This window comes from Pangasianodon hypophthalmus, chromosome 12 (assembly GCF_027358585.1).
Source record: "Pangasianodon hypophthalmus isolate fPanHyp1 chromosome 12, fPanHyp1.pri, whole genome shotgun sequence".
NCBI classification, from domain to species: Eukaryota; Metazoa; Chordata; class Actinopteri; order Siluriformes; family Pangasiidae; genus Pangasianodon; species Pangasianodon hypophthalmus.
Genome location: NC_069721.1, coordinates 3,523,829 through 3,538,747, shown reverse-complemented (window position 1 = coordinate 3,538,747; position 14,919 = coordinate 3,523,829). Strand labels below are relative to the sequence as shown.

The 14,919-nt window shown below is 39.0% G+C and overlaps 3 protein-coding genes across 5 annotated transcripts in view; 1 reads left to right on the top strand and 2 right to left on the bottom strand.

The window, feature by feature from the left end:
- The first annotated feature begins 1,379 nt into the window (after positions 1 to 1,379).
- med9 (mediator complex subunit 9) lies at positions 1,380 to 2,200 on the top strand. The gene is made up of 2 exons (XM_026934964.3): positions 1,380 to 1,518; positions 1,807 to 2,200. Exons 1-2 carry the CDS (start codon positions 1,442 to 1,444, stop codon positions 2,024 to 2,026), a joined length of 297 nt encoding a protein of 98 aa, XP_026790765.1. The 5' UTR covers positions 1,380 to 1,441; the 3' UTR covers positions 2,027 to 2,200.
- Positions 2,201 to 2,889: 689 nt separating this feature from the next.
- Positions 2,890 to 6,304, bottom strand: rasd1 (RAS, dexamethasone-induced 1). The gene is made up of 3 exons (XM_026934735.3): positions 5,183 to 6,304; positions 4,016 to 4,261; positions 2,890 to 3,869 (listed from the first exon to the last, which is right to left on the bottom strand). The coding sequence occupies exons 1-3, from the start codon at positions 5,301 to 5,303 to the stop codon at positions 3,349 to 3,351; spliced, it is 888 nt and encodes a 295-aa protein (XP_026790536.1). The 5' UTR covers positions 5,304 to 6,304; the 3' UTR covers positions 2,890 to 3,348.
- A 6-nt stretch (positions 6,305 to 6,310) lies between these two features.
- Positions 6,311 to 14,919, bottom strand: part of pemt (phosphatidylethanolamine N-methyltransferase) — a 48,414-nt gene continuing 39,805 nt past the window's right edge. The window contains exon 6 of one of the 3 annotated variants that reach the window (XM_053238784.1): positions 6,311 to 10,224. In XM_053238784.1, the coding sequence (XP_053094759.1) occupies positions 10,128 to 10,224 (97 nt within the window). In that variant the 3' untranslated portion in view covers positions 6,311 to 10,127. Of the gene's footprint in view, positions 10,225 to 13,885; positions 14,508 to 14,919 lie in introns of those variants that run through there. The other 2 variants (XM_053238783.1, XM_026934582.3) reach the window with 2 other exon arrangements.

Genomic DNA, 14,919 nt, shown 5'->3' with positions numbered 1-14,919 from the left:
TTCTAATAAAATATTCTCATCTTCAGCCTATTTATCATTATCTGGGCTTTCTTCAATATCTTCAACTCAGATATGTGCTTCATTCCTGCTATTTTGTTGTCACAATACGTTCCATATCAGACTTGCTTTTTAAACACTGTTCCTTATTTCTCCTCATACACAGCAAGCCAGTTCTAACAACAATCACCTGCTGTTCAGCTGTTCAGTATGATGTGATGTGAGCCCACATCAATCTCAGTGTTTAACCCAAACACGGTAGTCACATCAGTCATACAGAATAGTATGTTGAAGAAGTCACTTTAAGAGAACATTACAAGAGTACATAACATTTCTGAAGAACACACTCAGTAAAGCATGAAGGAAAATCTTGCCTGTGTTAGATGGACATTTTAGCAGGTCAAATAGCAGATAAATGTATAATGTACATGGGGGAAATATATACAGAGGGCTCTATATTACACTGGGACAGTGGGATAATGATATGATAATGACATTTATAAAACATTATAGTGAAGGATTCTTAGCATTACACATGACAACAGCATTTACTTTCAGAGTAATCTATAGCAGATAGGTAGGTCTGATGAAACATCTAAAAATGAAAGCCATATATGTCAGTTCAGAGCTTAAACTAAAGCCATTGCAGCATTAAGGCTTCTGTATGGCACCTCTGCTGTTCAGTGGATTTCACATAAGATCATGGTAACTCTATGCCATGACAGAGACTCTGGTGAAAGAACCATCATCATGTTATTAATACATAACCATTTTCCTTCCAGGGATGAGTCTGATAAACAGAAAAGCAAGCAAAGAAAACAAATAGAATTTCAGCTAATTAAAATTTTGTCCAGAGGGCAAAAGAGACCCATGATCTCTATATGAACACAACAGTGAATTGTGAATCCTTTCTTTGATGCAGTTACTGTACATAAAATACAAAATGCAAGAAACCATACAGTATATTATATGCAATTTCAAACAACCTCTGATTATTGCCTCAGCCTTATGTGTTGTATTAACAATGTGATTTCAATAACTCAGGCACTTCAGCCTTTCTCATCTGACCATAGTAGTCTGAGATCAGTTCTGTGAGGATTTAGCTGGTGGTTGAAGGTGGAGGGACATGAACTCTGGTCTACTGTTTGTTAGTAACAGGTGACTCACTATATGGACAAAATTTAATCACGTACAAAACTACTGGTTATTAACAACACTTGATTTTATTTACCATTTCATTTATTACCGGCCCTTTGTGGATAAGACTGGACACCCCTGCTCTAGAGCAAAGATTTTTTAACATTTTTTTGTCATCGTTTGTATTTTTAATAGCAATGAAACGTCACATGACGTCATCTTTAGCGCTAAACCAATCGACTGGTTGATTCAGCAACGCGTGCTGATGACGTAAGGGGAATGTGGGCGTGGTTGTAATCATTCAAACATGGCGACTCCCGTTGCGGTGGTGGACGATACAGAAGATTACTCCTTTTTGCCGCTTATACACGATATTATCAAGTGGTACGAGTATTTACGATGCATATAAGATATCATACGTAGTGTATAATCCGAATGAAAAGTCAGTGACAGTGGAAATAACTCGCGAAATCATTCTTTTGTTAGCTAGCTAACGTTAGCTTGCCAGCTCCTGTGATGGTTAACACATTTTCACTGTTTTCTTGGATGGAATAAACCGGTTTATCACACGCGCTACTTGTTTGTCTGTATTCAGATCACTTCTCCGCTATCATAGTTTACAGTAATCAAGTTAGTAGTTTAACTAACCTGTAGTTCGCTTTGTGCCAACAGCATGGATAAAGACAACCAGGATGTACACCAGGAGTTAAACAAGTTGAGGACGCGGATCCAGGACACGCGGGAGCAGATCTTGGCCATGCCCGGCATCGACCTGAGCTCTGAGGTGCAGCAGCACAAACTCCGCACCCTGAGAGAACAAGTCCGCACCAAGAACCAGCTGTTACAGAAATACAAGGGCTTGTGCATGTTTGACATCCCCAAACCCTCCTGATGTACATACCATAACATTAAGGAACTTTCAGACTATTGTTTGAAGACAAAAAAACGCCTTTAACGGAGACGTGGCGTGGATCCTGCTCCAAATGAGGACACTTTCGCATAAATCAGTATACCGTGTAAACCTTTTTATTTTGCATATATAATAAACAGCACCTGTTTTATATCAGCACATGGTCATATCAGTCCTGTTTCATGAGTTAGGCTTCAGTTAGGCTAGCCAGCCATTCTGCTGATAAATGTTTGCCCAGTGTTGAAATTGCAAGTGATATTGTAACTGTGGGAATTATACATGACTAATATCTACAGTAAATTAGTGCACTGCAGTTGCCTACAGAGAGAACATTTAATTATAGTGATCCATATAGAGATGAAACCATTTTACTTGAACTGACCTGAGCAAGTTGGATGAAGTCTGCACAGCTGCCTTGGCAGGTTCTCCTTTAGCGTTAAGGTGAAGTGGGATATGTGAGTTTGGCTAATATAAGTTGTCTTGCATATCCAGTATTTGTCAAACATCTGAAATGTGGGATAATTTAATAAGTCGTTCTAACAATGACGTGTTTAGGGCTAGCCCATGAACATATCTTAAACAACAATAACAAAAAACAAAACAAAGAATCCTGGTGTCACTTAAACTAATGAATTAAAACTCAGAACACGGTAATATTTAAAATAAAGATAATGTCTTATCTTCAGTAATCTTTTAAGTTTGCTTTAAACTGCCTGTATCATATGGCCAACATTCCAATCAAAAAAAGCCTGTGTGTGTAGTTTGCTTTCTGCATTTTACTCTTGCTTCATTAGTGTGTGTGTTCACTGAAAAACTGAGGAGTAATGACTGGAGCAAAAGAGGGATATATTCATTTGACAGTTTTTTATTTCTTGTTTTAAACCATTTACAGTCATAGAAAGAATAAATAAACATTCACAACAATTTGTTCAAAAAGCAAAGTTCACTTTCAATTATTTTATAAAACATAAAAAATGTAAACACGAGCAGGTAATTCAACGCTGCAGCTCTGCGCGCGTGCGCCTGTCACCACATGTTTAAAAATGCAGATGGAACAAGCACTATTTTCTCACGTGAAGCTGATCGAGACTAGCCAGCGCCCTGAGTAACCCAACACACTCAGCACTCCGCTAACGGGATTCTCGCGGGTTTAATGAAGCGCGCGACCACAGGGCGTTCAGCTAACGGTTTAGGCCGTGCGCTTCTGCACTCCGCCTTTCCATTCGCGCGCGCACTTCCGTCCGGCGTGCAGTTCAATAACTGTGTTTCATCCCGAGTATTTTCATAGTTTCGGAGTGACGCTCTTAGCTGATGACACACCTGTCCTTGCCGTGGGCGCCACCGACCGCCTTTTCCTTGACGTACATGAGGTCGCTGTGAACGCTGGGGCGGCGCGCGAAAGGCGCAACCACACCGTACGCGTCGCAGTCTTTCGGCTTCTTGCCCTTAAAGGACTTGCGGTGTAGCATGTCGCAGTACTGCGCTGAGACCTTGCGGTGCAGGTCAGGGCTCATCTCGTTGGGCAGCTTGGCCATGGCGAAGAGCCGGCGGAACATCAGGTCCACGTTGGTGTTGCGCTTGGCAGAGATCTCGAAGTAGGCGCACTGCTCATCCCCGGCCACAAGCTGGTCGATCTCCTCACGCGCCACTTCACGCTGGAACTCGCGGTCTCCTTTATTCCCGCAGATCACCAGCGGCACGGCCATGTTCTCCTTAGTCTTGTTTTTCAGGCACGACTTGGTCTCGTAGATCTGGCGCTTCAGGCGCTGCACTTCGTTAAACGATTCTCTGTTGTCCAGGCTGAAAACCAGGACGAAGACGTCACCTGTGGAGGATGAAAGAGCGCGAGATGAACACCATGTATGACGCTTTGAGAACAGTTCATGAGTCCTTTTTAACCTCTCAAACATACGCAGAGGTCAGAGCACAGCAATGTCAAAACACAAGAATATACAGGATTAGAATATTTACCTGTCAGTATAGACAGTCTCCTCATAGCAGGAAATGGATGATTTCCCGATGTGTCTAAAATATCCAGTTGGTAAACATCTCCTCTGATGCTGTAAAGTTTTCTGTGGAAGTCCTCTATGGTCGGTGTGTACTGGTCATCAAACCTTCCGGTGAGGAACCGGGACACTATTGCCGACTTGCCAACTTTAGTCGAGCCCAGAATAACCATCCTGTAGCAGTTCTTCGCCGGGATGTCAAACTCGTTCTCTGAGGGAGACATTTTCTTAATCATAGCTGTGAGTTATAGGTCCACTAAATGCGCGAAATCGGCAGTCACGAGTGGAATATCCTCTCGCTTCAGAAATAAGATAACGCGTTTGCTGAAGTGTCAGGTGTAACTCGGAGGCTGAGGGTTGGTTATATATAGGCTATATAAGGCACTCGGACCGCCTCCTCTCGTGCGCGTCACTCCCGCACGCCACTCAGCTGCACGCGCTGAAACCATTTAGCTAGAAACCATAAAACCAATCCGGCAACCCAGATCCGTCAGGCTGCAGGGGACAAAGGGATTTTTACTTGCCACTATACTGTACACCAGAAAATCGTACTGAAAACGGACGCAGTGTGTGCAAACATGGTTGGAAAAAAGTGCGCAAAAGTCCAGTGCATGCGTAATGATAATGTCAAATTAGACTTTGTGGTTAATAATATAAACTTCAGAGAGGCTCATATTTCTCATTTACCATTCATTCATAAGCATGTGAATTTGGTTATGAATGGTATGAATATTGGGCTTGTACACCAAGATAAGGGAGTATAATGATGGTTCACTGATGTGAGAATGAGAGAGAGCGAGACTGAAGGAGAGACAACTACTGAATCAGTGAAACAGACCGAGACGAAGTGTTGTTTCAATACACACCTTTCGATCTGCTCGAGCCACAAGGGGTCGCACATGCCAGCCTGAGCCAGGTGGTCCAGATGAACGAAATAAATCAGTAAACTATTTCATTAATATAAATCATTATATTGTTTCACCAGTATAAAGGAACTGTTACACACACACACACACTATTCTTCCAGCATTTGGAGCTCATCTTGTTTCAAACATTCCAGACCAATAACTGTTTGCTTTCTTTAACTGTATAGTCGGTGATTATAGCAAAACTCAAAACCCTGTTATATTACCTCTCAAATCCATGTTCCCAAACACACTGTAGGATTGTTGGATTTTTGCAGTCCACATCATTTCTCCAGTTTGTAGAGCCTGAGGCACCACAGTAAGCAGACATACTGTATATGAGAACATGAGAATGAGTTCAATTTTTGGACTTCACCAAGTGTTCCAAAAACTGTTTACAGCATCAGCAGTAAACACAGCAGCACTTCTTACCTTTAAATGAGTTATACTGTATATATACGTATAACTTTAGATCAATCAACATATAGACATATTCACTTGTTAGATCTATAACACTGACTATACAGTTCATTGTTCTGTGGAGGAAAATATACATCACTCATCATAGTTAGCTGGCTAGCTTGTTGCTAACAAAAGACAAACTTATTTTTCCCCCAGTTTGTAGCTCACATGGAGGTCAAAAATGATGTAATTCTGAGCTTTGACTTCCCACTTCTGAGTTAAGTTGAATGCAGCATTAGCCCATGCTTAATCCACCCATCCATTCTCTTTGCCTATCCCAGGGGACTCAGATCACAAGGCAGGGGACATCACAGGGCACAATCGCAGACCCATTCACACACTACAGACAATTTGGAAATGGCAATCAGGATGCTGGGGTGGAAGCTGGAGTGCCTGGAGGAAACCCCCGAAGCACGGGGAGAACATGCAAGCTCCACGCGCACGGGGCAGAAGCAGGATTCAATCCCCCAGTCCCAGGGGTGCGAGGCAACAGAGCTAAACACTAAGCCACTGTGAGGTATATGAGTAATGAGTGTCCTAGATTGCACCTGAATAAAGAAACACACAGAGGCACACTGTAAGCTTAGGCTGCTTCATAAGGTTAAATAAGAATACTAGACTGGTTTACCTGTAACTTTGTTCTGCAAATTGATACATTAAATATACCATTTGTACTGATTCACCCTGTAAAAATCTACCAATGTAACACCACTGACAATTCTTTGTGCTTCTAAAAGATAGTGCTTTTATACAGTTAGTGTATTGCAGTAAACTGTGTGCTTGCTAATTAGAACTGAGCAAATGTTAGAAGCTGACATTTTAAGTGTTGCAGAGGTTTTATTGGAACAGTTTATGTTACTGTTATAAGGTGTTTCTGGGAATGTATGCTGTGTAAAGCAGTTTCTGTTGCAAAGATCATTCTACTGAAAAGTTTATTGACACTTTCTTAAATGATAGTTTGTAGAAAAGGTCAGTTTATGTTCTCACTGCGTTGCCTCCAGTGGGGCTTTCATGCTTCCCAGTATAACCTGCTAAGCTGACAGAGGCTGATATAGAGTTTACAATTATGGCCAATACTGTGAAGTAGTGTGAATTTGAATTCAGTGTTTCCTAGAAACCAGAAGGCAAAATTACTATTGAAAGTAATACTTACCTAAAATAATATATAAACCTTCAAAAATGATTAAAAACTTTAAGAAATTAAGACTATTGATAGGACCAAATTAGCTTATAACTCTAAGCTTCATTCAAATTGTTGAACTGCATTCAACAAACTCTTAAGTTAAACCTAAATACCTGAGCACCTGATGATACCACTGCTTAGATAATAAATTTCATACAAGCCTGTTTATTATCTTGTAAATTTCCTATAATACTCAAGTGTTGTAAACAGTTGAAAATTTATTGGATGAATAGTAGCAGTAAATGAAGAAAAATTATTGTAAGTCGCTCTGGATAAGGGCGTCTGCCAAATGCCATAAATGTAAATGTAAATGTAAAAATAGTGAACAAAATAGGAAATAGCAGACTAAGTGATTTTCTCTACAGACCAAACAAAGTTTACATATGACTGCCAGGGCAGTTTCCTTCAAAACTAGTGGAGTCTACCCATGTGCTAATTTCCTTGCTGAGTATCAGTAGCAAAATTGTCAGCTTGTGATTGTGACCCCATGTGGGTCCCCACTATGTCATGCTAGTTCCAAGTCATTGCATGGGTTTGTAATATTTCCTAACAGTGCACCCTGCCAGACAATAACTGACAGTACAGATATACTATCAGAAGGCATATAGTTTATTAAGGATCACAATCACTCAAAATGTTGATACTGATGCCTACTGAATCACTCAAAATTTTTAATTCCTAGAATACACTTGACTCGTTGCGAACATGCCAGTATGCTGGTCACTCAACAGGCAGAACCATGGTCTGTCTGGGCAACAAAACTTTCCACATCTGAATTACCATAGCTGAATTACCCCTGGGAGGCACAGCTGGTAGCATTGCCGCTTCAGAACTCTGCGGTTTCTGGCTTTATCCTGATCTCGGATTACTGTCTATGGGGAGTTTTGCCTGTTCTCCCTGTGTTTGCGTGGCTCTCCTCCAGGTTATGTATTTTCCTCCCCATGTCCAAAAACATGAATACAGGTGGACTGGATATTCCAAATTGACCCTGGGTGTGAATGAGCATGTGAATGTGTGTGTTCTCCCTCCTTGTCCATTTTTGAAACCCAACTTAATAGTAACAGTATGATGGCTAGATATGTTTTGATTGCTACAAAGCGAACAAAGGTGATCAAATCAGTGTGAAGCAAATATAATGTTTCAATGCATGTAACAGCAGTGTTGGCTGCTCAGAATGATCAGACATGCATGAGTAGACTCAATTGACTAGGGCCACTGAATAGACACAAGAGTTCCAACTGGTGATGGCAGAAAAGGTTCTATGCACCAAAAATCTGTTCAGGTACTAGCGAAAGGTGGCAAATAATGTTTTTATCTGGCAGTGGCATGGCATTTGAGGCAATCATCTTACATTAACAAATCCACACATCTATGTGTCCCATTGCTTATTATGTTGTGTGTAGGATTTGAGTACCCATTGCACCTTCAGGTATGGGCATTACCTAATTAAGTGTCAAGAGCAGGTGAGCAGGGGGAACACTTTTTTTTTTTTTTTTGCATTGTTGCACATATTCTGAATTGAGCCTGTGACTGGTAATCACAAATTTTAGAGAAAAAAAGAGGACATAACATTTTTAGATGAATAGCATTTTTGAGGGTATTGTTTATTTTGGACTGACGCAGCCAACCACAATTAAGCTGCGCTGGACCCAATCAGAACAAATGCACTGATTGAAGACGGTGACAGTTTTTGAAAAGGCAGGGACTTTTCAAAGGGAGTGAATTTGGTAAATTAGAAAGCACACTGGATATGACAAGAAGGTTTGAACATGTAAAACATTTTGTGTAATTATACAACTAATTACTAGAAAAAACTATATTCATAACTCTATTACACAAGGAATGGAATAGTGACAACACTGACTAATTGCCAAACAAGAATTTATAAACAAATTTCACTGGATGTGCAGTTACTGCATTATATTATAATAGGCAATTATATGCTTGTGTATATTTGTGGGGTAAATTCATAGATTAAGGGAGACATTGAAAAAATGTTTTGTTTGAAATGGTGATTTGAAGAAGAACCTTATGGTTGGTGCTTTGATGAATTTGAGTTAGTTACTGACAGCTGTGCCAAAAGTAACTGTAATTGCTGGTCAAGACTAATTATGTCCCATGTTAATAAAGAGTACTGGTCAAGACTAATTATGAGCTGGTCAAGACTAATTATGTCCCATGTTAATAAAGAGTACTTCAAATTAGTTAAATTTGTATCCATTTTTCTGGGTAATGCTTAAAGTATCATTATAAATAACTGTGAAGCCTCCTCCTCAGCCAATAAGATGAGGGAGGTATATACAGCTGTAACCATGAGGGCTAACCTCATTTAAAGCTACTCATTTGGTCTTTATGCTATACAATGCATATTAAATCCCTGATCAGTTACAGTTTCATTTACAATAAGTGCTTATATACATATAACATTTATAGATAATACATTTACAGTCCTAGCTTCAGTTCAAAGGTGCTGGTTGTGCATATGATATGCTTTTATGTTGAATTCAATTTTATTTTATTTATATTGCGCTTTTAACAATGGACATTGTCACAAAGCAGCTTTACAAAAATAAAAAATTCTGGACATAAATTTTAAATTTATAAATTTTTTCCTAATGAGCAAGCCAGAGGTGATGGTGGCATGGAAAAGCTCATTGAGAAGACATGAGGAAGAAATTTTGAGAAGAACCAAACTCAAAAGGGAGCCCATCCTCATCTGGGTGACATGAGATATATATACTATAACTGTATAGTATATAGTCAAAAAGTGTAACTGTATAAACAGGAATTTATGAGCTACGTATGAGTATAAGCATCAGAGTAATTTCTGAATTCATTCTAGTTTTAAATTGAAGTCTACTGTATCAAACTGAATTATTAACTGTTCAATGATGGAGACTTGAGTGTAAATTGTTCTTGCAGTTCTTGCAATTGCAGTCCTAAGGCTATCCAAGGAAGAACATCCACAGCCAGACTCAATTTAATAAATAAACTTTCTGAGAAGTTCTGCATTTTAATTTATGTTTAGCACAGGAAACAGTGTCAAGATGGTAGAACCTGAGTAATCACCCGAGTTGCTTTAGCCAGCTTGTTTGAAAATGACAAAATGACATCTGCATTTAAATCTATGAGAAAGACATCCGTAAATAGAGTTGAAATTACTGTGACACTTGTGCATTTGTAAGGAAGTCTAGTATGTTCTGAAAAAACAGAACAGCAACTGCTGTTCAGGTGACTGTGAATGTCAGTGCAGGACATGATCAAACTGTCAGCAAGAACAACTGCGTAGAGAGGGACATTAACATACAGTGCAGTGCATAAAACCCATTATTCTGAAGATGAATGACAAGTTCAGTGTTGCAAACACCACAGCCACTGGTCTACAAAGATGTGGAAATAAAATCGATATGGTCAGATGAATCATCTTTCAACATATTCTCAATAAGTGGGCGAGTGCATGCGTGGTGTAAGACACAGTACAGGCCTGAATTCTTATCCACTTCTGTAAGTCACTCTGGAACCGACAGTCATCTGCACATCCAAATCAATGTATGTGCTAGGTGGGGCTGAAGGCCCAGAGCCCGAGCCTGAGCAAGGGGTTCACTGGCTGGGACGGGCAGGGAACTGGAAAAGGAGAAAAGAGAAACTAATCTTACAGCTAAAATTCCTTCAGTTCACCTCCAGGTAAACATCTTAAGAACAGCACGAACAACATAGTCTCAGAATCATTAGGTGATCTAGAACCTCTGCCTGTGGAAGGTAAATTCAGCCACCTAGTGGACCTACATACAAGTCTCTTTGGAGCAAGCTGATTTCAATACATGATGATGCATGTATGTGTGCTTCTAACAGTTTCTAAACGTCTGCCTCAAAAACAATTGGCTTAATATGAAATCGAAACATTTGAGACTGTATCACTCATTTCTACCATCACCACTCCATAAGAGCTCTCAAAGCGAAAACTCGAATTAAGACACGGAGCAGGAAAACAATGTGAATGATGTATGATGGGTAGAGAAGAGACAGAGACACAGAGAGACTGCAGGCTCAGTGACGACAGCCTAGCAAGTCAGACGTAAAAAGACCTGGTTACCAAATGAGGAGACAATACGTGTGTGTGTGTATGTGTGCGCTTAAGAGCAGTGAGGCTGAGACAGAGATCCTCTGGCTTCTAGAAATGGGGAAAAAAATGTAAAACATACAATGTTCACTGTTAAATTACAATTGAATGAACCTATAGAAATCACAATTTGTTGCAGAAAAGAGGCAAGCTGCAAAAGTGACTATTTATTTATTGCTGTCATTGTATTACTGCAATCACCCATTTATTATTAATGTATTAAACGTGTACATGCAATGAAGTAAAGCAAGATGATTCTTAGACCAATTGCTTTTTCCTGTCAAATGTTCACTGCACTAGAGTTCCCTAGCAACTGAATCTATCGTCACACACAAGACTCCTGTAAGGCACTGTGCAGAATGCTGCAGTGTGAGAACAGGCAGAGAATCAGTAAAATGATCATACTACACTCACATCACTTCACTCACTCAATCATTTAGCATGTGATTTTTTTCATATTTTTATTTTTCAGTTTTTAATCTGTATTTTATTTTATTCTATTGTTCATCCATTTTATGAGATAAAGCCCATAGTCTCCCATAAAGGAGATTATGTAGATGTACAATTACTGAATGAAGCCCTTCTGTTGTTATACACCATTTATCAGCCCTCTTCTATTCCATCCATCAATGGAATGGGAACACCAGATATTCTATAGACCACTGATCTCTAAATCTCACAGCAGTGACACTGACCTGGTAGTGTGGAGTGTATCAGGCACATCAGTATTGTTGGGTTTTTACTCCCACTTTATTACACATTACATTGTTGATTTTTTGAACTTATAATGAATTGTTATTTAATTAAATTTTAAAATATATTTTACTAATATTTTCCAGTAAAATGTTCAGAATGTTTTTATTGTAATTATTTTTTTTTTGCTTATTTTATGTAAAGCACCAAAAGGTAATCACTGCTACAATTTTGATTGTCTCACAAATTAGCACTGACTGATTGCTTTTTGAAAATATGAACATTTGGATTGCTTCAGGTTTGAAGGCTATACACATTACTGACACATACATGCTCACACAGCAAGGTTTAATTTCTTAAATCTGGAACCTGCAATGCATAAGATCAAATACAATTTGCTCTAACCGTAGTCACATTTGCTTGCATATTCACATTGTTACAGTAAGGATTGAGGTGTGTATATAAGTGCAAGGCAAGCAAAAGTTAGCTTGTTAGCGATTTACCAAAAAGGGCATTTGACTATGGATTAGAAAATTCAAATTCCTTTAAAATTGTGTTTGAATATTAATGAGCTTATAATTTTACACTGCCATAGAGAGACTGAGCATCAACAGGAATTTGAAAGAGTGATATCCCAAAATCCCTCATATTCCAAACATTACTGTAACCCAAAATAAACTTAGGTTTACACTCACTGTCACAGTCAATATGTCCTTTCAGCTGTCGTCTGTTGGTATTTCACAAAATGCAATTGCAACTGAACCTTTTAGTTTCATTCACCAATGCCATCCACATCCAATAGAGTACTTCAGGAGAGTAATTGTACATCTAAGAGCTCATGTATACAGAATATATACAGAATACACACTCAACGTCCACTTTATTAGGAACACCTGTACATTCATGCAGTTACCTAATCAGCCAATCATGTGGCGGCAATCATGTGACTTAAAGTATGGACACCTGACCATCACACACATATGTGCTTTTTGAACAGGTCAAGAACTTCAAGTAATGTTTACATCAAACATCAGAACGAAGACAAGTGTGATCTCTGTGACTTTAACCATGGCATGGTGGTTGGTGCCAGATGGGCTGGTTTGAGTATTTCAGAAACTGCTGACCTCCTTTGAATTTCTCTAGAGTCTCTAGAGTTCACACAGAATGTTGCGAAAAACAAAAAACATCCTGTGAGCGGAGGGTCTGCAGGCTAAAACACCTTGAGAGCGATCAGAGGAGAATGACCAGACTGGTCTGAGCTGACAGGAAGCCTATAGTCAACTCAAATACTCACTCAAATAAATGTATGCGGAAATGTATGCTCAATTGGAAAAGATTTTTTTTTGTTATCCCTCACCCTCTAGTATGCAGTATTCTGTAGTGCATCACTGTGTCTCTCAGCTTCAGTGATTTGGTAGAATGGTCACTCCCAAAAGAATGACTAGAACTACAAGCCCATCATAACACAGGAGAGGAGTTTTGTCAGTATGCATGTGTAAAAAATTAACAGATCACTTTTTACCCTAGCAAAGACAATATTTAGGTGTAGAACGTCTGTGCAGTGCGCATACTGGTAAATATAACGAGGTGAAAAATTTTCCCATAGAAAGATGTACAAATACTCTCATTTGATAACCTTAGGTTTACAAAATGAGCATTTTTAAATACAAAATATTTAAATACAAAATACAAACATGACTAGCATATGATTAGTTTGGCTCAGTTTAATTAGCTTGTTATTATTAGCTGATCTACTATTTTTTAAGTCTGGCTTTCTCTCTCAGTGTTGCAGTTCTTCTTGCATTTCTAACATGAACATTTAAGGATGGCTTTTACTGTAAAGCTCCTGGAGTAATTCTGTTCCTGGAGTAATTCATCCTCAACAGTGTAATGTTCAGTTCAGGAAAACCTGAGATCGGACTACTTAAGCTTAGTCACATTACTATATGACATTTTGCTGATCCAGAAACAGTCCAAAACAGAGATGCTGGATGAAGGACAATGTGATCATAATGAACAAATGTGCAATGTACAAAGCAGCCGGCCATAAAATGAGCGGGTTTGTGCACTCAGCCGTGATCTAGCACTTGCCGTGCACTGGAAAAATCTGATTTGTTGACTTTCCATAGATGGCATATGGAAAATGTCTCTCCAGGATCTGAGACACTTACTTTTGTTGAGTAATGTGCAGTAAAACATCATGTAAGGACAAATGAGCCAAGCTAGTTTTCCACAAATTGCATTATTCCTAATTATACTTCATTATCCATTAGGAACAGGGACTGGTGTTTAAAGCATATGAATGAACACCTGTATATCTCCAGCCAGAGACATTAATATGTTGAAGTGAAAGGAACTGACTCAATTTTCAACTGGACACACAGTTAGGTGACTAATGGATGACATCACACACAAGCAGATTCATGGGAAATCCTCATGCTTTTCCCGAATTAGCCATTACTGAAAGAAAAATAGCAGAAGCACCGACAGAATTTATTAATTAATCAAGTACATTAAAATCTCTCAGAAACCACAGTTTCTTTAGTTTCTTATAATAAGCATTATCTTACAAGACAAAGACATTATCTAACTATTATCTTGTTAGCAATCTAACAAGACAAAACTGGGTTTTTATTAACAAATACCCTACAAATACATGTTCGCCTTTACTTTCTGCCATTAGTAGATTGTCCTAAATAAAGTAAGCAGGGTCTCAAGAGATATAAAACCTAGCTAAGTAATAATCCACAATAAGCATAATTGAAACACTATGAGTACAAATAATAATGTAAAGTTCTCACATCATTATGGTTTCTGTTTGCCCTCTGCTACAACAGGAAATTGACTTACAGAAGACTATCCGAGGTTTGCCTTCAAAAGAGAGCTGTTGCTTTAAACCTAGAGATAAGCAAATGGTGACATTTTGAAATGGAGTTACTCCGCATCTTCTTTGCCACTTTTTCATGAACAGGTACATTAAGGGTGGAGTCTGGAGAGTTTGGGGCTCCTCTGTGATCCTCAGGCAAACACACTCAAGAATTATTTGTGTTTGCAGCACAGGCTCCTTTGCTGATAGATTTTCTCCGTGAATGGTCTGCAAATTCAACAGAATAAACACAGGCAGGGAGTGTGGAGGTTATAAATCTTGAGCACCACTGTATTGTACCAACCTGCTCCTGGCACGGACTGATTTGTATGTGCAAACACGGCACACAAGCATGAACTAACACTGCACACAACTGATCACATAAGCACCTGAAGCTAAACATCCCCAAATACATATTCATCCCCTATAAGAATGGTTTAGCTGAAAATGGTTAAGTGATTATCAATGATTAAATAATAATAGAGTAATAGAGGAAGTGCAGTGCAGTCAAGCAAGAAAAAAACCCCTACCAGCATCTCGTTATTCCAAAAAAAAAAAAACACTAAACTAGTATCCAAGAATTCAACAGAATAAATACACTTTCTAATACATACTTTCTTAGCAGAACTGATGTGGCACC

Bases quoted from the DNA above. Each gene is read 5' to 3' on its own strand.
- med9 (XM_026934964.3), top strand. From the start codon at position 1,442: ATGGCGACTCCCGTTGCGGTGGTGGACGATACAGAAGATTACTCCTTT. The intron at 1,519-1,806 runs GTACGAGTATTT...TTGTGCCAACAG, and splicing joins ATACACGATATTATCAAGTG to CATGGATAAAGACAACCAGG.
- rasd1 (XM_026934735.3), bottom strand. From the start codon at position 5,303: ATGTTCTCATATACAGTATGTCTGCTTACTGTGGTGCCTCAGGCTCTA. The intron at 4,262-5,182 runs GTAATATAACAG...TGTCTCCCTCAG, and splicing joins TGGGAACATGGATTTGAGAG to AGAACGAGTTTGACATCCCG. The intron at 3,870-4,015 runs GTAAATATTCTA...CATCCTCCACAG, and splicing joins GAGACTGTCTATACTGACAG to GTGACGTCTTCGTCCTGGTT.